The 23,046-nt window shown below is 38.9% G+C and overlaps 1 protein-coding gene across 3 annotated transcripts in view; it reads right to left on the bottom strand.

Annotated features, from left to right (window-relative positions):
• The window catches only part of DOCK8 (dedicator of cytokinesis 8), an 87,020-nt gene that overhangs the window by 45,386 nt on the left and 18,588 nt on the right, over positions 1–23,046 (bottom strand). Inside the window, exons 1-13 of one of the 3 annotated variants that reach the window (XM_023943658.2) lie at positions 21,886–21,956; positions 18,908–19,083; positions 15,843–15,914; positions 12,337–12,460; positions 11,394–11,603; positions 10,910–10,995; positions 9,638–9,704; positions 9,236–9,385; positions 8,545–8,625; positions 7,580–7,739; positions 6,825–6,964; positions 6,490–6,583; positions 5,169–5,331 (exon numbers count right to left, since the gene is read on the bottom strand). In XM_023943658.2, coding sequence (XP_023799426.2) covers positions 5,169–5,331; positions 6,490–6,583; positions 6,825–6,964; positions 7,580–7,739; positions 8,545–8,625; positions 9,236–9,385; positions 9,638–9,704; positions 10,910–10,995; positions 11,394–11,603; positions 12,337–12,460; positions 15,843–15,914; positions 18,908–19,035 — 1,475 coding nt within the window. In that variant the 5' untranslated portion in view covers positions 19,036–19,083; positions 21,886–21,956. Of the gene's footprint in view, positions 1–5,168; positions 5,332–6,489; positions 6,584–6,824; positions 6,965–7,579; positions 7,740–8,544; positions 8,626–9,235; positions 9,386–9,637; positions 9,705–10,909; positions 10,996–11,393; positions 11,604–12,336; positions 12,461–15,842; positions 15,915–18,907; positions 19,084–21,885; positions 21,957–23,046 lie in introns of those variants that run through there. The other 2 variants (XM_023943657.2, XM_023943659.2) reach the window with 2 other exon arrangements.

Raw genomic sequence — 23,046 nt, forward strand, 5'->3', positions numbered from 1 at the left:
GTCATTAAGTCAGACATCTTCCATCTTCCACTTATTGTATCCCAAGACCTGGAAAACTGGTTTATTCTCCTGATTTCCATGTGTCACAACATGACAGTACTGCTCAATTACACAGTCCAAGCTACTCTTTTCAACCAACATGTGCTACATGGCATGCCTTAGTAAAATAAATAGCTTGTGACTTGCCTTTCCCTTCATTCAGAATGGTACTTCTGCCTGTCACACTAATGCATTCTCTTCCTTACTACCTTATGTCCAAGTTTTGCTTTGCCAAATTCTCTCAGATGATGTTAAGAAAAGCTAAGTGAAAGAGCAAAATATATAGGTAACCTCTACTGAATTATACTTGGGGGTCTGACATATTAAATGAAGGATATTGTCAATACTACATCTGCCAGAAGTGAAGAAATACATGTAGGGAAGGCTGAATAATACAGTCATTGCTTCATTAATCTGAAGCCTAGGACAAGATGTCACAAATCTATATAATGTACCTGAGCACTGGATTTTATTTCTAGATATGACTTGAGATGAAAGATATGCAAAAAACACAGAGAGCTCTCTGCTGACTACACAACCAAGGAAGTATTATTCCAGCAAGTACTGAACTGAAAAGCTAAAGCTTGTGCCATTTATGCTGAACCAGTTTTAGGGATCTTGCTTACACGTGTATTAAAACCATCAGCACTGAGGAAGAACAGAGGCAAATGCTGACTCTAGATATCCTGCAGAGATGAAAGTGACGGCTGACATCTAAAGCAGGAAGATGATATGGGTGAGACAGCTGGGATGTCCATAAGGATGTGGTGGGCTTCAGAAGCATTGCATCTACCCCAAGGTTATGCACTGAGCAGAACTATTATAGCAACATGCCACAGCAAATACTCCAGGTCAGTGTGATTATATTTCTCCTCTCTCTCCCCCTGCAGAAAGTGCAGGACTCTACCTCCAGATACACTCAGATGTGCTTAAAAAACCAAAGAGCTGTTCAAGGGACATCACTGAGTCTACAAAAGCCATGGCAGAAAACATTCGGTGCTACTGAGAATGCAGTCCCAAAGGCCAGCAGAATCCTGGGTGAGGCACAGATGCCAACAGCCTCTGTGGGTCAGAGAATGACCCAGAAGAGTGCTGAGACTATTTTGGAATCAGTTACCTGCTGGGAAAGCTAAGGGTCCCCCTAACCTGGCACAAGACACCATGTGGCAATTCTCATGCAAATTTGCAGACCTTCCTACACTTTCATGGGGCTTAGCCCAAGTGATTTAATCACTTCCCATAGGCAAAGCAACACAACCTATCCTCTGCCAAAATAAAATCTATTCAGAGTTTCAAGTCTGTGACCGTTCTTATTTAGTGTTTGTTAATACTGCTTGTGCATATGTGCACATAAAAGAATCCTTGTCTTTGTTAGATTACACCTGGCGTAAGGTGTCAACAAGTGCATCTCAAAGTTTTTATGAATATTAGGCATCTTCACTGATGACTGTGATGAAAATTACATACACAGCAAAACTCAACATATGTGCAAGTAGTCCCTACTGATACAAACTAGGAATGTTCTGTAGGTGAGGAGTGATGTATAAGTTAACACTAACATTTAAAACTTACATTTTAAAATTCAGAAACAAAAGCTGTATCTAATGGATGTATCCATTAGTTATAGGTTTCAATATTTGTTGATTCTTTCACAATTTTGGTGGGGAATCCTTGAGAAAAAAATGATTAAAAACTAAAAATCACATCACAAATACTTAACCAAATAAGTAAACCCATTCCAGTCAGGCATGTCACTAGGAAAATGGCATAGTGACAGACCTTCAACATGCCACATTCAAGAGGATATGTATGAGTCATATATTCCATATTTTAGGATGGATAATTTGGAAAATGGTTTGAATGATTTTTCTCATGTTGCTAAAATTTTGAATCATCTGAAGAGTTGGTGGACAGATGTAAAACTAAACCAAAGGGCTTGTAGAAGACTCACATATAGTAGACATGCTCTCTCTGGATTCCATGGGCAGAGAGGCAAAGAGGAGTAAATAAAGCTGTGAGAGCAATAACAGGAGTGAGACACCGTTATTCATCAAGAACTTTTCCTCACCCAGAACTAGTCAAGGATGGGGTAGAATGATTACCACCAAAGCACAGGCCTTCAGCTCACACTGCAGAATACAGCAAGTCTGAGAACATCGCTAAGTGGTTTGCAACTAAATGAAATGAAACCGCAAAGAAAAGGGTTTTTTTCCCCTTCCTCCAAAAACCCCCTAAACGTTAGGTACTACCCCTATCACAGATAGGATTTCCTGTGCCTGGTTAAGCTGAGTTACTGCTGAAGTGATTTGACAAATCCATCTTCTTCAGCACCAACATTTCACAGTGGCAGTAAACAGCATCATTTTCATTTACATTTAATGAGAAAATAAAATGACAAACAAACTTTAAATTATATGATTTTTCCTATTAAAAATAGAGGTGTATGAAAGAAGTAAATCTTGGAATGTTTTGACATTTTCAGGGAAATATTTTTATTAAAGAAATGTAAGTACACAACAAAAAGAAGTGCTCAATTTCACAGTGCACAAAGAAAGTGGGCTGGCTGATCTCACTGGCATAAATCAAAAATAGCATCATTTAAAATAATGGCATTACACCAGTAAAAAAAAAAGCTTGCAAGACCTGAGTTCAAAGACTATAACAGAAGGCTCCACTTTTCCTATCACAAAGGAAAAAGCCATTACCCAAAAAAATAAAAGAAAAAAAGTTAATTTCATCCCTCTGAAATACTTTTGACAACCTTCTGTCCCAGTGTGTACATGTATAGCAGTGGTAAAAAAAAAATGGTTTACAGACTTATATCTGAAAATTAGAAAATATTAAATCACCTTGAAAGCGCTAGCAAGCCATGACTAAATGTTATCAAATTGCTCAAATAAAATAAGATGATTCTACTATTCAGATTAGAAGAAAGGAAATAAAATGAAACATTTTTTCTCTATTAAAATTCAGAGTTAATCTTCATGGGTTAATCTCAGATTTAAAATACTAGTCACTATGTGGAGAACCGAGCAACAAGAACTGCATGACAGTTAAATTAAGTAAAGGATCATTAGGCTCCATCGAGGGGTCTGCACAGGCTGGATCATGGGCCAAGGCCGTGCTGTGAGGTTCAACAAGGCCCAGAGCTGGGTCCTGCCCTCGGGTCACAACAGCCCCAGGCAGTGCCACAGGCTGGGGCAGAGTGGCTGGAAAGCTGCCCAGAGGAAAAGGCCCTGGGGGTGCTGGTGACAGCAGCTGAACAGGAGCCAGCAGTGCCCAGGTGGCCAAGGAGGCCAATGGCATCCTGGCCTGTGCCAGCAATAGTGTGGAACAGGAGCAGGGCAGGGATTGTCCCCTGTACTCAGCACTGAGGAGGCAGCACCTTGAACTGTGTGTTCATTACTGAACCCCTCACTCTAAGAAGGACATTGAGGTGCTGGAGTGTTTCCAGAGAAGGCAACAGAGCTGGGGAAGGGTCTGGAGCACAAGCCTGAGGAGCAGCTAAGGGAGTTGGGGTTGTTTACCCTGGAGAAAAGGAGGCTCAGGGGGGCTTTATCACTCTCTACAACTGCCTGCAAGGATGGTGTAGCTAGATGAGGGTTGGCCTCTTCTCCCAGCAAGCAATAGGACAAAAGGAAACAGCCTCATGTTGCTCCAGGGGAGGTTTAAACTGGATATTAAGAAATTTTTCTTCATCAAAGGGTTGTTAAATATTGGCAGGCTATCCAGGGAAGTTGTGAAGTCACATGTAGATGTACTGCTTGGGACATGGTTTAGTAGTGGACTTGTCAGTGCCATGCTACAGCTGTACTTGATGTTCATTGGCATACATCACCTAACTATGCATATCATACCATTGATTCACTAATTCAGGTATAGATTAATGAAGGCAACTATTTTTTATAGATGTTATCTTCATTATTACAAGTTAGGCTGAACAAATCCTACTTTGTTTTGTCCTACGTTTTGTTGCCATGACTTTAATTTAGGGTGAAAATCAAAACAGAGACTAAAGAAAGGGTTTAAGCATGTAAGGTGTGAACTCTTGCTGAAAGACTGTATCTGTTGAGTGACAGCGAGTATTTCCTCTAATGTGGTTGTAAATATTCAATACAGACACCATGGCAACACAAGGATAATGTGGAGACACTCAAATTTGCTTTAGGTGAAGCACAAATTAATTTTCGACATGGTGGCTTTGATATTCGCTATGTCTGGCTGCAGAAGTGAGAGCCTGATGAGATTTAAAGAGAGAATATTCTGTGCAGACTCATCTGTTGCTGCAGCTCAGAAACACAGCAGTTGCTAATGGTTTTTGGTCAGAAGCACACCTTTAGACAGGGCAAGACTGCACACTGGAATTGACACTTACTGGGGCCAGACAACAAGTAGGAAAGTTAAAATCCTGTCTTATTTTTTTCATTAAACTAAAAAAAGGCATCTTCACTCATGTTCATTCACATTTCCACTTTCAATTCTATAAAAAATACTTTCCCTATAGGAAAGTTTGCACTAAAGTTCCACCACCATCCAATTCTATCTTTGATACACAGAGAAGCCAGAAGTACCATAACTCTGCATTTTAGTGTAGTGGTGCTGTGAGCTGCCCTCGGGAGATTGAATTCCACTGAATTGTGGCAGAGTCCAGGAGTAACTCCAAATTAACAACAGTGACAACTAAGCATAATCATTTACCAGAAGTGTTAAAAATGAAAATGAAATCTACTGGAAAAAGAACCCCAAAACCAAACAAACACCAAAAAAAAGGAGGATAGATAGATAGGTACATAGATAGATAAATAGATAGATAGATAGATAGATAGATAGATAGATAGATAGATAGATAGATACCAAGTCAATGACAGTTGTTAAAGTTTTTTTTTTTTTTATGTTATAGAAAACTTTTCAAAAGACAATACAATTAGATTAGCAAACACATCATGGAATATCCTGCAGGTATCTTATCTTGTAATGGGTAGGAATATTAAATCATCAGCCCAACACACTGTCTTTAGCCTTTTTTAAAAAATATTTTCTATTTTTAGAATAGTTAGTTTAGCTTCTATTTCTGGAAAAAAAAAATAACATTTTTTAAAGAAATGTTAAAAATATATGTTATTTCTTACCTATAAATGGTGTGGGGAACATACACTTCTCTAACTGGGAATTCCAAAACCTCTTTGTGAGGGCGATTGCGGTTTTCTGAAAATGGCTTCACTGGGAGTAGTTCTGGTGTCAGACAATAGCCAATGTTTTCTGGAGCTGGGGAAATCTCCACCTTAAGTGTTCCTTTACAATTAAATCACAAAATCTTAGCAAAAATATAAAAAATGATGAGTGCATAATAAAAGAAAAATGAAAACAATATGTAAGATTACATAGCAACAGTACAGAAAAAAAAATCCAGTTCTTGGGCTGGATGAGAAGGAAAGCTTAGGTACAGAACGATACAGAGGAAATAGCCTGCACACATCCCTTCACAGTCAGGGAAACACATAGCTCCTTATGTCTACCCTGTAATGTTTCAAAGGAAATAGAAAGAAAGAAGGAATATTATATGCTGTCAGGTGTTCTAGTGTCTTTCACACACAAGTAACAAATTTGTCTGGAGACAAACAAAAGGTGAGCTGTCTCATACAGTTCTCTCTTACTCCACCTCCCCCTCAGATTTTGCTCAGATTAATCTCTGCCAAAGTAGACACCACCCACTAGGAAAGCTATGCTTTCTGTGGTGAGCAGTTACACAGCTAATACTGATAACATTTACCCCAGGATAAACAGACTTTCAATTTAAATTCTCTGCTGTGATAAGTTAAAACTGTTTGTGGAACTCAGACTTGTGATTTCTGGCACTCAACTAGAAATGAAGAACAGTTTTGCCCTCAGTTCATATTTTTTAAGGTTCCTCCACAATGAAGAAGAGGTTGAACTGTAGTTTACTTAAAAAAGAAAAATTAAGCTGGTCAGGTGTTTGACAGTAGCTAAACACTGCATGTACTTCTCTACTTTGTTAACTAATGCTGACCCTAATCTCAAGCTAAGATGAAATGTGTACACATTTTAATTTCTCTCTATAAAATATGTACCATTTCAAAGCATTGCAGGGAAGTAGCAAGGATCCTACAAATTTGCTTTGAAGAACTGACTTCAAACAGTTTGAATAATAACAAAAGATATCTAGTAGGCACTCTGTAAATTAGGGAGAAAAGCAAATAATTAAAAAAATATCAAGCTAAATCTAAATCTCCATACTCATTCATGCAGAAAAAAAAATAAAAATTCAAAAGCTTCTGTGTTCAGGTAGATACCAGAAACACAGGAAGTTCCACAATGGCACATATTATAGGCTTTAAACTCAAGTAAAATATATTTTGGGGTTGGAATTTACAAAACAGTTTGGGGGAGAAAAATACACATAAGACCTTCCATCCAAAATTAAGTACGTACCTGGTAAAGTCTTAATTCTTCTTTGCAAGGAAGATGATCTTTTGAAATCTGCTAAAAATTTAAACAGATCCTCATCACTGAGCCTGTCTCCTTCCTACCAAGAGAAAGACAAAAATCAGTACCTTTCAACAGTACTCCATAACACGGAGAAAAAGTTCATGAGTGAACCATGTCCTTGAGGCATCCAAAGCAAGTGGGCTACTATTTACTTGGCTGCAGTTATCCTCTGTCCCCACACAATTATAACTGGTAGCTTTTCCCAGCACAATTCATATTACATAGATAAAAATGTCTTATGAAATCAGAACTAAAGAGAATCCTGTTCTAAAGAGTACCTGTTTAAAGAAGGTGCCAAGGGTCAGAGAGATTGTTTTGAAGTTTGATGCTGGATAGCTGTCCTCTGAGCTGAAACTTCTCTCAGAAAGCCTTCTTCCCTGCAGCAACGTTGCCTTCTTGTCACTACTGGATCCTTTCCCTTCAAAGGGAAATTAAATGCATTACCATCTTGTTTTTTGCTTTTTGCTGCAGTAAAAAGTTTCTCAGAATACACTAGAAAACCACAGAAACATCTCACCAACATCAGAGGATAGAGTACCGAAAACATTCTGCTTCTTTTATTTCAGACTCTGTGAAATAGTGGAATACTAGGACACACCTATTGAAGTTCCATTATTTCTGCTGCAGAGCAGAAGTTTATTTAAATTTTTAGTTCATGGGTTATAAAGCACATTGAGCAATGGCCCTGCCTACCAAACTTAGATGTTTGGTATCTTGACTGCTCAGTATTGCTTGCTAAATCCATGGAGCAAAGGGAATTTTACAACAAAGCCAGTGTTCAATGAAAATTGGACCTAAGCCATGAAAGAATATGGTCTTAAAAGAGACAAAAAAAGACATAAAAATAAATGTGCAGAGACAACACAGTGAGCACAATTAATTTGTAAGTGTTTGTAGGACTGGAAAGGAAAGGTGACAAGACATGACTTTAAATCTGTGATTCACTTTAGATGACAGAGTGAATAACATTGTTTCCTATATCCAGTTCTACTGAAGAGTAATTTTGCCTTACTTAGAAAAGTTAGACAAGTACCGTTTAAACCTTCAGCTTCTTGTATTTCTCGTTCAAGCGTTGAAAGGTTGAAGAAATTAGTTAGGCTTATAGGAATCCAGGCAAATGGCATTCTGTATTTCCCCAACCTCTGACAAAAGGATTCAGCTTGTGCTTTCAGTTTTTCAATCTTTTCTTTTGTCTGAGACAAAGAAAATAATCTCTGTTTCAAAAGTAATCAGTTATTGCAATGCTACCATAGACAAAAATGTAAGTTACCTATTTACAGTTCAGTAAATAATTTGCATTGGTATCTCTCATATTTTCTTGCTACATCACTGACAGAACTGTAGCTGTTTTGATTTGTACATTCACTTCCATTTTCCTTCAAAGAGTTCATTTGCATTATAGAAATGCAGAAAATTGTTTTGCAGTAATCGTCAGATCCAGAATAATAATCATGAAATGTTAGCAGGTTCTACTTCTTTCATCAGGTACAGAAAATAAAATAAATTATTGAAAGCAATATTCTGAAGGTGAGACATGTGGAAGCCCAGCAAACACTCAGTCTGTTCCAGGGAGGTAAATGATCATGAATTCCTTGAACACAATTCACATTATCTATGGACAACAGCACTGAACTGGACAGCTGCACACTACAATAGGCTGTCTGCCCATCCAAATCAATAGCATGTCTCTGAGGTACAAGTATTTCTGTTAACTATACCTTTCAGTTACCTCCTTTGCTCACCCCTGTCTGCTTCATGACTCAAGACTCTGTCAGTATTGATTTCCAAAGGGGTCAGTAACAAGAATGCACCTTGCCTTCTCCTAATTTCTTTCTGTCAGTCACAGACATCAAACTGCTTGTGCCATGGATGATTTAACTGGCTTACCCTCCAGTGTTTTTGGCATTCCATCCTGTTTCAAAGGGTCTGCTCTTTCTTTGTTGTTTGTTTTTATCATGCATTTTTTAATCTAAATATTCTTTACAGTTATTTACTTACCTTGCCAGCCTCACTTTCTTTAAGAACCATGTAGGGTTCTGCACAATCTCCGATTTCTCCTTGCTGAAGTACTTTTTCTATCTACAAAAAGAAGTAAAATAAGACAATTGAAGAAAAAATGTCATCCAAATAGTAACATGTTGTTTCTCTAGCAATTTGAAAGGACTCGCCTAGATATATAGTTGTATATAATGCCTTAAAACTGTCTTTATGAAGTAACTGACACTAAACCTTCCATCTGTTAGAAAGCAGAAAATATATATGTAAATCACTTGCTACTGCATTTTCACTGAAATCATGATAATTAACACATTCCAAAAGAAGTGGTTCAGATTAATTCAGTTTCAGAATTAAGCAAACAAAATTATGCAAAGAGCACTAAACCAACACCAAAATAGCTCCACAGAATGTAAATAAAATTTTTAACAGTGCCTTATTTCACTATATTTTTAATTTCCCTTAGGCAGAGATAAGAAATTCTATGTACTTAGTAGAACTGTACACAAGATACTAATATAACTTCTTAGCTGAGAATGAGATATACCACTGTACACCTGCTCACATACTGCTATTAAAAACCATCATAATTCATCTCATCTAGACAAAAGCCATGTTTGTCAGTTCTGTGAACTCAGGCAAAAGGAACAGCTGGGAACAGGCAGAATGGTGTCAAAGCAGCACTGTAACATACCTTTATTACCAGGTATATATCTGATGAGGGATAAGTGACAGAAAATACTGCTGATCTTGCCTGAGTAGACAAGTCGATGGAGGGTGTATGAGAACGCAAGAATCCTCTTAATGAGTCAGAATTGAGGTCGCAATGAAAATTTTCTGAGATCTTGAAAAGAAAGAAGGGATTAAAATATATTGTAAAGCAAAAATGCTTCAAGTTTTATTTTAAAACAAGTCAAAAGTTAAAACTATAACTATAAAGTAAACAATTGGAAGCATGTGACTGATTGCATAACAAGAAGCCTCGATCAGACTGCATATGTAAAACAGTGGTAAGTTTTTTGTAAATTTTCCTCATTTATTACTCCTGAGATAAAAACCCAGACCAATTGAACAAAAATATTGTATACGCACTTACCTTTTTTCTTTCCTTTATGTCATAGAGAGCTATGCATGCAAACAAAGGTTCTATCTCTATATCAAACCTGTTGGGGAAAGACACGCAAGACACTGATTGATACTGTGCTTCTATGGCTATGTATAATAAAAAAATGGAAGAGTTATATTTTGACTGGCACTTTCATTAAAATTGCAGAGAAATACTTAGCTCCAGACCTCAGTTCTCTCAAAGTCTTAAGGATTTTTTTTTATTAGTGTATTATATTAGATGATTTCAAGAGGAAAAGAAGGCTAGTAAAGTGCATGCAATATATTTTCTAAATTGGACAGGAAGGTGGTCTCAGAGATCAGTTAAAACTTATCATATGTTGCTTTTTTTTTCTGTTTATCAAGTTGTTCTGTCTTTGGCAGGGGGAGAATTAATTTTCTTCAGTGTGGGGTTCTGGATTTGTGCTGAACACAGGGTTGATAATATAAAGATGTTTTTGCTGTTGCTGAGCAGGGCTTACCCAAAACTAAGGACTTTTCTGCTATTGGTACTCCTCCCACTGGTGAGGAGACTGGGTTGTGTGGGAGACTGGGAGGAGACACAGACAGGACAGGTAACCCCAAATGACCAAAGGGATATTCCAGATCATGTGGCACCATGCTTGGAAAATACATGGGGGGCAAAAGGAGCAAGGCGGGGAAATCTGGAGTGATGGTGTTTGTCTTCCCAAGCCACACCATGTGTGGACTTGCGCTCCTGGAGATGGATGAACACCTACCTGCCCTTGGGAACCTGTGAGTTAATTCCTTGCTTTCCTTTGCTTGTCTTGTGCCACTTGTGCCACTTGCTTTCCCTATTAAAATGTCTGTCTCAACCCATGAGCTCTCCAGATTTACTTTTCTGATTCTCTCCTCCACCCTGTTGGTGGAGGAGTGAGTGAATGGCCGTGTGGGGCTTAGCTGCTGGGTGGGGTTAAACCACAGTGAAAGTCCAGGAGTGTAGGACTTGACATAACATCAATCGCCTTTTTTTCTTCTTTTTTTCCTTTTTCTTTTTCTTTTATTTTTAAATTTTATTTTATTTTAATATATATAATCTGGGTTCACTCCCAACTCCTTTACATCCTGGCAAATTGAAGACCTCTGTAAAGATGGATAGAAATAATTTTCTGCTACACTAAGAAAGAACACTTGACCAGTGAATGGTGCTGTACAGGACGCCTGCAGTGGTTTAACAAGGTGTGCAGCAGTACACTGTTGGGAACTCAGAAATGGTGAGCAATGCTTGTGAGGGATTACTTACTTCAGAGTCTGCAGCTTCACCAAAATCCTGTTGCCCAGATGTTCTTTTGGGCAATCTGGCACCGGTCGTATCTCCACTGCATCTTCCTATCATTAAACAGTCATACTCAATTAAAAGAACTGTAATTTTACACACTCGATTAAAACATTTATGTGACAGTAGCCAAGCCACTGTTACAGACTAGCATCTTCCCTCACTCAGTGGGCAGTTAATGTCTCCAGAGATGAAATAAAATAGATTTATTATTCCTGAATATTTACATTCCTGACTCCTGTCTGGCATTTGCACCAAATATTTACAGCTGTGGGCTCCAAGAACAAGCCACTAAGGAAAGTGACACCATGACATAGCCGTATCACCAGCATGTGCCTTGGCCCACACTGAGAGCAGCGCAGTGTTTATCTACTGAGGTGCAGCTTTAACCTCAGGTGTGCTGGGACAGCCAGCTGGGAAAGACTAGCAGGACAGCTGACCTCCCTCTCACCTCATCCACGGAGGGGTAGAGGGCGAGGAGCTCGGGGTGCCTGTTTGTGCGGCGTGCCTCCTCGTTCAGCCTCTCGAACTCCTCTGCGCTGACGTGCCGCAGCAGGTGCTCCAGCCGGGGGTCCGGCTGCAGGCTGCGCAGCTCCAGGTCGGAGCAGGCCGGAGCCCTCAAGGCCTCCTCCGGGACAGCGTGCACGTGCTGGGGCCCCACCTGTTGGAAAACAAGAAAATGTTGAGCTGTGGCTTGGTCAACAGGGTGCCACAGAATGGCTCTTGGTGATCTGCAGAGGGGATCTTAATGCCTCCTCTGCCATGAAGCCTGAGGGTGAGCATGGTGCTCTGCTTGATGCCATCATGGATCACAGCATCACAGAACATGCTGAGCTGGAAGGGACCCACTAGGATCACAGAGTCCAGCTCCTGGCCCTGCACAGGACACCACAAGAATCACACCATGTGCCTGGGAGCATTATCCAAACACTCCTTTAGCTCTGTCAGGCTTGGGACAGTGATCACTTCCCTGGGGAGCCTGTTCCAGTGCCCAGCCACCCTCTGTGTGAAGAACTTTTCTCAAATATCCAGCTGAAACCTCTGTTACACAACTCCTCAGGTCCTGTCACTCTTCACCACAGAGAAGAGATCAGTGCCTGCCCCTGCTCTTTGCCTAACAAAGAAAACATAGACTGCAATGAGGTCTCCCCCTCAGTGTCCTCTCCTTCAGCCTGAGCAGACCAAGTGACCTCAGCCACTTCTCATAAAGCTTCACCTTTACAAGGTCCTTCACCATCTTTGTGTCCCTCCTTTGGATGCTGCCCAATAGCTTTATATCTCTCATACATTCCAGTGACCAAAACTGCACACAACATTCAAGATTACATACCAGATGCTTCTTTTGAGAGAAGCTGCTGTATTTGATCACCTTTCCCAAAGTGAAGAAAATGTACCTGAAAAGTTGCATTGCCAGAATCCAATGTTTCCGATTCAAATGTTTGTTTTTGAAGTGTTTTGTGAAAATCTTTTCGGGATCCCTTGTTTTTCAGGCTCCAAGTATCTGAATTCCCTTGGTTTCTTTTTTGGAGAAGCCCAAGTCAGGATAACATGAGGAGGTGTTAAAGGAAAATAAAATGGAAAAGACAAATTAAAAATTATTTAAAAATTGGGAAGATTGCTCAGCAAAAAGCAGTGTAGCACAGCCTTTATGTAAAAATGTGACATTTCACAACTTTAATGTGTTTTAGAGCACCGTTGCAACTCTATAATGAATATTTAAAACAGTTTAAAAGGAAAAAAAGTAATTCAGGTTATTTTTCTATAGCATATAAGCCTGAGACAGCAGGAAAACCTGACCTAGTTACAAAATCTGCTCTGATCTCCTTCCTCATCACAGTGATTATTTCAGCGACCTTAAGAAAATGGATCAGGATCACTTGTCTCTTGGCTGGCTTCTTCAGTTATATACATCAAAGCTCTTACTGCTCTTATCCTGGACCTAGCTAGTATCCCAAGTTAATAACAATTCATACAACAATTTACATCTTAAAAAAAATTGCCTGATTTTAAAGAGAGTTATTTCTATGCCACAATTCAACCCTTCAGGCTGGCAGCTTTGAAAAATTCTCCTGAAATTTCAAGTTATGTTTTGGAGGCAGATAGAAAAAAACCCAGCAGGTACCCTGAAGAAAAGGTGTTAGATGCATCCAGAGCTCTGTTTCTTTCACTTTAGCATGCAATTTGCTAAATCCTGGGACTGTCCTTTTGCAATCAACCTCCTTCTTTTACAACATCCTGCTTCATCCATTTTTCTTTCTGTGACACTCACAAAGAAATGACTGAACATCTGAGTACTTTCATAAAGAAGACACACAGTAAGCAATTATTGATCAGGGAGACACCTTTTTATTACATTTTGGGAGTAACTGAATTATATGCTCTGATGTGTTTTAATTTTAATTGTTTGTATTTTAATAGTTTGCCAGTTCACTGCAATGAAAACTGGTCATAAAAAGACAATCCCAGCTCTCCTTGGATGTGACCTTGTTTTGGAACCACTGCAATCATCCAGAATGGAAGGCAGAAATTCTGTATGACTTTAAGACATTTAAGAATCCAAAAGAAGTTGTACAGATTTTTTTTCACTACCTCTGGTGGCAAACAAATGATTAATGGAGAAATTTATGTACCTGAGTTCACATTTTCTCTGTGGTGTGAAAGCTACACTAGAGATGCCTTTCCCCTAAAGTACTCCTAGAAAATTTATTTACATTGTTTATTTTTAAAAGCATTATAGCAATTACAACTCACCAAGTGGCAAACCATGATCTTAATACACACGTCAATTTAATGAGCACACACTGAATTAGAAAAATTAGATGAGGAAAAAGAACAAAGGGCAACTGAAAGGAGGAACAGGCACAGGACAAGCTTCCCATTTGGTCTCCTGAAAGGCCACATGGACTCCAGCTGTGCCCAGCTTTTCTGTCACATACCTCTCTACCCTGGGGCCCGAGAATGACATCTGCTTGTGCCACCCACTGGAGAGTCCTCAATTTCCTGTTTGGAACCTTCACATTCATGAATAGATCATATAGATCACTCACATGCTTCTCTCACCCATAGCTCACCAGACAATATATTCAGCAACCTGTTCTATAACATCTGTTAAGTAGGCAACTATAGTTTTCCCAGCCTTTCTCAAAACAACAGAAAGACTTCTGCAATTACTTTTTTCTCACTTCTCTCTTAATATCTTTTCTTCCTCCCATCCCTGTTTTGGAAAAAAAACTGTCCAAGCATAGCATAAGATTCCCAGTAACAATCTATCACCGGTTTATGTGACATTGCAGTTTATATGGTAGTGTTTCTCTTTGCAATTTTTAATAACTTGCTTGTATTGTTAGCCACAGCTACCAAAACTCACACCTCTGGCAGAGTCCACGATCATGTTTACTACAGTCAACTGCTCAATAAAGATGTTGAATACAAATTTGCCTCACCTGAATGAATGAAATAGTAAAATAGCAAAACTTTCCACATATGTGTATTTCTATGGCTCCATTCACATTTCTACCAGCACACATAAATGTAAAGATAGCTATATTCTATTTTTCACCTCACCTACTTTATTGCTCACTCCCTTCTCCTGTGCACAAAGCTGCATGCTGGTTCTTTACAGCATGCTCAGAAGAGCATTGTGTGCAAGAGCTAGTGCCTCTGCTCTGAGTGGTGCAGGAGGAGAGCCCACAAAACCCACTAGCCTACTTTTAGTGACTCACTGCAGAGCAGTTCTGAGAATTCAGTTTCATCAGCACCCCTGGAGGAAGTCTCTTAATAACTCCCAGCATCTGCTCCACTGAGGAGCACAAGCTGCACAGTCAAGGAGTGCAAGTTCCTCTACAATCACCATTGTAAACCCATAAGGCACTGGCAGCATGCATGTCTTGTCAGAAAAACACAGAGTAACAAGGGCAAGTGAAGGGGCACAGCAAAGTGGCAGCAAATGTGTCAGCACTCAACCACCAGCTGCTTCTTCTGCTTTTCAAAAGCTGAAAAAAGTTTTCAAAAGCTGGGCCTGAGTGCAGAAGTGCATGAAGAGGAAGTGCTACAGAAAAAACAGAGCTCCAAAGACCTCTTTCTGAAGAACAGGATGAGGTGATGGAGAAGGAGGCAAGACATCTCACAGACTCCCCTAAGAGTCTGGGAACAGACATCCCTGTAACAGAGAGCACTGACTGAGTGCTCCCTTCACATTTTACATAAGAAATAGAATAGAATAGAATAGAATAGAATAGAATAGAATAGAATAGAATAGAATAGAATAGAATAGAATAGAATAGAATAGAATAGAATAGAATAGAATAGAATAGAATAGAATAGAATGAATCACTTATAATGACTACAGGCCCAACTCTGTGAGTTGAATTACACTGACCTCATGTGCAGAAATCATTTACTGATATAAAATAGTAAATTTGGGTATAACACTGATAATCCCATGAATACACTCAATCACTGCTGGGAAAGTCCATAATCCTTGAGTTTTCAGACACATTTGGAAATCAAATAATTCTGAATTTTCAGGGCATGAATAGGAGAAAAGCATGCAAATATAATCTTTATCCCTGTTATCTTTCCTTTTAGTGGGATCAAGCAGTACTAGTTTTCCTGACTAAGATGAATCATCATTACAGAAGGTTGCTGTGAATTTCTTCCCATCAACTTCCCATCCATTCCCAGAGTGCCTGATAATTAAGAAGCAGATGCAACAATATTTGGCAATGCACACCATCTCAAACAAAACAATACAGTTATTTATACTACTGAAAAGTCAGTTCTTATCTTCAATCACTGACTAAAATAATTATAATTTAGGATTACTTATAACAGCAAATGTCTCCTCTCTGATAAGTAAGATGCAATGTATTTTAATTTTATTTAGTTTGATGTCACTTACTTTCGATTAACAATCAGCCACTCACGGATGTAAGTCTGAACACAGTCTTTGACATGTGAGTCCAGTTCAACCCTGCAGAAAAAGCAACATATTTCAGCTCCTAAGTCACACTTTCAGGAAAACAAATTTATCAAAACATGCTAGTCATATAAAGGCCTCTCTGTTAGTCCTCTCCTGTGTACTTATTTTACTGCTAAACTATTGTTTGAGGTTCAAAAAAATTCTCTGTACTCCATTAATTCCCTAATGCAGATTTTTGGTACTGTGCTGATAAACTTACAAACATACATTTAATAGAGGTAACTTCTCGCCATATTATCTATTTAGAAATATAAGAATGATGTTGCAATAAAATATAGTAAAATGAAATAAATTATACAACATAACCAACCTTGTGGTTTTCAAAACTTGATAATAAGTCTCAAGATACAGAAATATTTTTTTAGAGGTCTCAGCTCCTGGACTCTTGCAAATAGCTAGTTTTTATATATGTGAAGTTTTCCCTTTCTCACAAAAACAAAGAGAAATCTAAAAAAGAGACACTAAGCTTTTGATCAGAGAGCATACCAAAGATTTAAGTTCTAAGAATACATTATAATTTAATTTCCTGTTTTTCAAATAAGTCTGCTTTAATGAAGGGGGATGTGAGTGTTCCTTGATAGACTGGGTACTATTTGGAACTGCAGCCTTTCAGCCATGGACAGTGACCATGAACTTCATATCATGATGCTGTGGCATAATTCCCCTGTCCCTATTCTTAATTTTTTAAATGACCTTTTCCAAAATTGTAACATCCTCCAATCCAGGTGAGTAAAAGAGTAGGTAGAATGCACATTCAATACGGGAACAGGTGAAAAGTATGATAATTTTTAGCACTTTCCACATAGAACTCCTAAGAGATTTGCAACTGGTTACCAGGGCTGGCTGAGAGCTGATTTGGGTTCGTGTGTGCACGATGGGACAGAGCCTCGGCTGATGCCAGGCTGTCGCATGCCCCTGCCTCTGGTGGTTCCTGCCTCTGGTTCAGGTGGGAGATGTGTCTGCTGGCAGGCAGCACATTAACCCAGTTTGGTCAGTGGTACCTGTTTCCTGCTGTCAGTGCACAGAGACATCAAAGACTGCATTGCCTGCAGGCCAATCCTTGGTGCATGTCCCTCCTGTGTTCTCATCTTCCCTAACACATCCTGGCACCCGTGACCAGGATTTTCTGTAAACACGCTATCAATGATAGCAATGTGAATGGCTAAGTGGCAAGCTGATGCCTAAAAAAATCTGAAAGCATATTTGTAGGTATCCACTATTCGAGCTTTGTCACAGACTTCTTATAAAACACTTGATAACTTTGTGGTGCAAATCAGGCTTAAAACTGATTTTACAGCATGAGCCTGCATGGTCTCCTACTGGATAAACAAATAGGTAACTGCTGTTTTAAACACCAGGCATAGTGGGAAGTAATCTTGGAATTAGGTAAGAAATGGCCTCATTTTAGATGTAATTTCAAAAGCTGAATAATTATTTCAATATTTTTGTCCATCATTTAAATAAAAGATTACTTCAAGAAAAAAACCCACCCATTCATTGTCTCCCACATCCACTCTCTCTCTCAAATCCACATAAAAACAAGAATACCTTGTAAAGATTGGGACTTTTTCTATGAGTAACTTCAAGTGAAAATCACCTTTTGTCGAAATATTAGAAAATTCTTTAGAAGCTGTGTGATTCAAAGAGTTCTCATGTAACCTCGCATCTCATCTCTACTGTATTTGTTCTCTTGAACTATTTGAGAGAAGCACTGGGCCAAGAAGAAACTTGCACACTGAAAACTTGCTTAGCAAGAGGGTTCTCAGCTAATCTACATCTGCCAAAAATCACACAGTGTGAGTTTCCTGCTTAGCCTCATTGCATTTGGTACATCAGACAGAAAACACCAAACAAATACTGCTGTTTCATAGGGCTCTAGTTTGAACAGCTGGCTGGTAAAAATTAGCAACTGTAGCAACTTTTGCAGGGACACAGGGGGGGATGCAGGTCTACCCTGTGAGCCAAGACCCCATAACTAAGCTCATTTGTCCCTCATCATGGAGGTTCAGCACAGCACTGAATATAGCTGTGCTGTTCATTCCCTGGAAACACTGTAAGGAGCCAGCGCCCCATCCCAAGCATATTGTATAGTTAGCCATCTCTGCAGATGTAGCAGTTTGGGGCTAAATGGGGCTGACTTCACATTTATCTCACTGTTACTGAGTCTTGCAAAACTCAACAGGCCTTTGGAGATTTACTTAAAGGTACCATTTACAGTGAAACAGTCCCTGAAGAGTATTTAGTATGCAATGCACAGACTTTCTAATACCACATCAGAAAACTCTCTGATGAACTTTCTTATTCTTAAAAATCTTTTTGCTCATTGTGTGCCTGTTTTTCAAACCAGCTTAAATATTTGCAGGACCACTGAGCACCAGTGTCATGCTTCCTATTTGATTTAAGCTGTTGAAAACAGGGTAATTACTTCATCAATGTTAGCCTAAAACCACGTGTGACTTCTACACTAGAAATTAACATTCACCCCCTTCCTAAAACTTGTGAAGAATGAACCATTTCCTCCCATTTAAGCAAGACAGGTACTGAGAAAGAGATTCTTAGTGATCTGACCAAAGCCATGTAACACACAGCTGCGGCAAAAAACCCAAACCGCCCCTCCCCGCCACCCCAAGCCTCAATACTGTGCTTGTTAAACGATCAGAATCAACTTTCATCTCTGGCATCACAGCTGCAAAAATTATTTTTCATGCCATTCTCCTGTCCCTCTTCACTCTTCTTCCTAGTTGATGCCTACCTCACTTCTGCCGCTACCAAGCTTAGGAAGCTGTATAAGCACTTGAATAATTTTAAGTGAGCAAACAAGCCTAACAGAGCCAGTGGCAAAGTTCAAACATTTAAAGTTCAGGAAGTGTAAAATGGCTGGATGGGTGACACAATGACATTGGATCAACATCTTCAAAACTATTTTTAACTATTCAAAACTAAATATTTTTGCAGCATTTTGGAGGGACAGAAACTCTCCTTACCCATCTTCTGGCACAGAGGGTTGCAAAGTCCTGCACTCTTTGGGTGTAAAGACAACATCCAGATCATCTTCAGGAAAGTCCCCAAGTTCTTGTGCTAGATCTAAGTCCAAGTTGTTCAGCTGCGTCATCAGGAAGCCTTCAAAATCTACTGGGTCTACTGCATCATAAAAGGAAGGCTAATGAGAAATAAAGAAGCATGTATTTTAGCAACAGAAGGTTCTTGATGGTGTAATTCAGGTTTATTTATTAAACTATTGTACTTATCCCATTACTTACTGCACATCAGAAACAAACATCTAAACTTCTAACCTAAAAACAAGAAAGGATATAAGGGAGGTGACCGAAATGGCAGTGACAGGCAATGCCGATGGGCAGGAGACAGCAGACAAAGCACACTAGGAGTAACAAGGCCAAGTCTTGGAAGTTACTCCAAGTTACGCAGCTAAGGACCAGCTGTAAGCATTGTGGCTGCTGCCATCATGAAGATGCAGTCATTTGAGGCACTGTGCCTTAAAGACACAATTAGAAATGCTCTGTGCTTCCTGCTGCAAACAAAGTTGAGGACACTATATACTCAAAATCAGAAAAAGATACTACTTTTCATCTCTGAATGTTACTGGGTTTTGTACTATTGGAGTTAATTTGTCACATTTCTCAAGGGTTTGTACAGTGCTTTTGCAAAAGATTACATGGAACTACTAAAGTTATTACTGCACACCTTAGATATTTCCCATTTCTACAGTGCATAGCATTGCACCTTGATAGACAACAATTGTATCTCATTACATTTAATTAGCCATTCTTAAACAGAAGGCCCACTCAGAACAAAGTTAAACAAGAACATGCTCCACGAATCATTCACGCCATTAAACTGTCTGCTTTTTATCTGTTTAGTGTCAAAAGCAGAGGCTGAAACTCTTCTTTGATTTGGTACCTAGAGATGTTCTATATATAAATAAATGTGATTTCACATATTAAAAGTGTATGCTATTCTATGTACAGACAAAACTGAAAATCATTTTACTTGCTAGGTAGCAAATAAAAATACCCTGTATATCTTTAGGAATACAATATTTGTCCAGTTGAGTACAGAAACTAGAATCTCTTATCATTCATTTTCTTGACAAGTAAAAAGTAGATCTAAACACTACAGCTTTAGAAAATCTATAGTTTATTTTATGTGTGATCCACAAAGGCTGATGATACCTCATCACTGTAAGAAAACTAGTTGCATTAGAATAAGAGCACTGGAATAACTTATTTACTGTGAGAAGAATTCTAGCAAAAACCAGCTAATAAATCCTCCTTTCTGTAACGGGTGAGGATTGCATTGCAATGATTAACCCAGGTATCTTTCACAAGGCTGTCTTCTGAAGCTGCCGGCAAAAAACACATCTGCGGTGCTGTTGATGTGTTGTGGAGAAAAGAAGTAACCCAATGTCCCTGGTCAACAGGCCTTTATTTCAATTTTATTCTGCCTATTGTCTCATCCAATGTTCTTCAGCTATCCTCCTTATACTCCAGTGTTCTTCTGCACAGAAAAAATCTGCGGGTCAAAATCAACAAGTCTTCCCTCATTAATACTGAGGCCTCCTCATGCAAGGCATTCATGGAAGTCAACAGGAATTTCACCAGAGCATGAAGTGACACCAGTGCATACCATTATCATATCTACAACATCAGGAATTGTAGCTGATTGGGACAATAAGAAATTTCTCAATTTCTGAAACGTACATAGAGGCTCAACAACGACAAAGCTCCAGTAACTCTGAACTAAAATGGCTCATACTTAATATGCAACATCAGCCACGGGAGACAAGAAAATGTGTTAAAAACAATTAATAGTAAATACAAGCTTTGGACCTTTTTAATGTTCTGGAAATATATTTGAGGAAGATTTTCAGATAACAAAAATCCAGAAATATCTTGCAGAAAATGAAGCATATTTGGAAGAAATGTGCTGAAAACATCTAGGAGAAGCAAGCAAATTTAAAGCTCTGAAAAAACCCCAGATGTGGTAAATACTTCTGCAAATATTTTAGTAGAGACCTTTGAACCAGACCAAGTTCCCAGGTTCCCCTTTTATAGGGAGACTATATTGGCTTCTGCCTAAACACAGTCTCTGAGTTCATTGTACGTTTAAGCCATTGACTGAATTATCAAAAATGCCTCTGGGAAAAACCTTTCCCTTTCTTTCCTCTTTTTAGCCAAAGGGAAAACTTAACATTACCAGCAAGACCATCATATTATGAGGAACAGTCTCTTGTTTGCACACGGTGTAGTGCTGAACATGTCGGATCAACAGTTATGAGTAAACATTTTTTTATTAATTATCAGAATATGTTTGAAACTCACTGCACTCTCAGTGGGTAAAGCGTAGCATGTTAGCATATAGATACATAAATAGGCCTACACAGGGATTTTTAGATCTAAATATATATATATAAATAAATAATATAGAATAAATATAAATATATGTAGCATATAATTAGATCTACTAACTAAATGCAATTCACAGAAGATTAAAGTAAAACACAGCTTAAAGTATACAAAGGCATACAATATCTTTTCAATTGCTGAAGATACAATGTTTTACATGCAAAATAGTTTTACATAATACAATCTAATTTTTGATTAACCGTTGCACTTCCTTTCAGAAGTCAGACTTCTCCATTCTGACAGGTCAAGTCCATTGTATTTCATTGTGTCCTCTTTTGCTAGTTCATGTGTTAACAATAACCTTTAACCACTAGAAATATGAGCTTGTGAATATTGTAAATTAGACACAAATGAAAAAGAGATAGTATAAAAAGTAAATGCGGGTGGAGGGAAATGATCTCCCTAACAGCTGGTGCAACCTTTGAAAGGAAACACAGAAAATGGCTTAAATAAGAAGCCAGCACTCCTTTTCACATACCATAAAATTGTGCAAAACAGTTTTCTACAGAAAATGCCACAAATCATCACTGCAAACATACCTTTTTAAGGATGATGAATTAGAGGCATGTAGATTGTGACGGCACACACAAAATGGCAGCTACGACGTAACACTTGGTAAATGAAATGCTACCAAGTTTTTTTGGTGGAACAAGTGGTTGTTGGCGTGCGGAAGAAGGGACCTGGCCTCGTCAGGCTGAGTAACCACCAGGAACAAGTTAAAGATCACAGCGCTTCAGATTAAGGAAGTGAGTAGTGGCGGGAGGCTGACACAGGAAGCAACCACTTGCATCTAAATTTTCACAATCACTGGTGCACAAAGACTCTTCCTGCTTCTACTTATCAGGCCTCACAAAAAGAATCAAAAATTAAAAGGGTAGGGACAGGGACAGTGCCAAAATCATAGTCAGTTTCATTTATGGCATAGTATGTTTGCAGAATACTCATCCTCCTGAAAGGCAATAAAAGCATCTGACATTTTTTCCCTTTGTCACAAGGGCACTGTCATATGATCTGATTTCTTTACGGGGTAATTACACGTGGAAGGCTGAAGATGATTCGGAGACACGTTAGCAGTTGACTCAATTATATCTATGCCAATTGGGACACACTTCAGCATTTATCACTTCACATGCATATTCTGCAGCTCCGGAAAACACTCAGCATGTTGCCCGTACTGCTAGCTCTGGAAACTGTATTAAGTCAAGCTTGTTGAGCCTCTATTCATTGATTTGTGCTGTTTTTGGCATGGATACAGTTGATTTTTCTTCGTAGTAAATATTATGGGACTATGTTTTTGATTTGTGCTGGAAACAGTGTTGATAATAAAATTTGTTTTCATTATTGCTGAGCAGTGCTTACAAGGAGCCAAGGCCATTTCTGCTGCTCATACCACACCACCAGCAAAAAGACTAGAGATGCACAAGAAGCTGGCAGAGGACACAGCCAGGACAATTGACCCCAGCTGACCACACGATATTTCAGACCACATGGAACCATGCTCAGTATATGAAACTGGGGGAAGAAGACTAGCTACCACACAAAGCATTTACTTGAAGAAGTTGAATGTTTCCATCAGGGAAATAATGTAATATACTCCAACACTTACTAATTAACTTTGATTCATAGTAATATGTAGAGGGACTGTCTATTCCAGGCTCCAAGGAACATTCTCATGTTTCTCAAAGGAATCATTTCCTCAG

This window comes from Cyanistes caeruleus, chromosome Z (assembly GCF_971803275.1).
Source record: "Cyanistes caeruleus chromosome Z, bCyaCae1.hap1.1, whole genome shotgun sequence".
NCBI classification, from domain to species: domain Eukaryota; kingdom Metazoa; phylum Chordata; class Aves; order Passeriformes; family Paridae; genus Cyanistes; species Cyanistes caeruleus.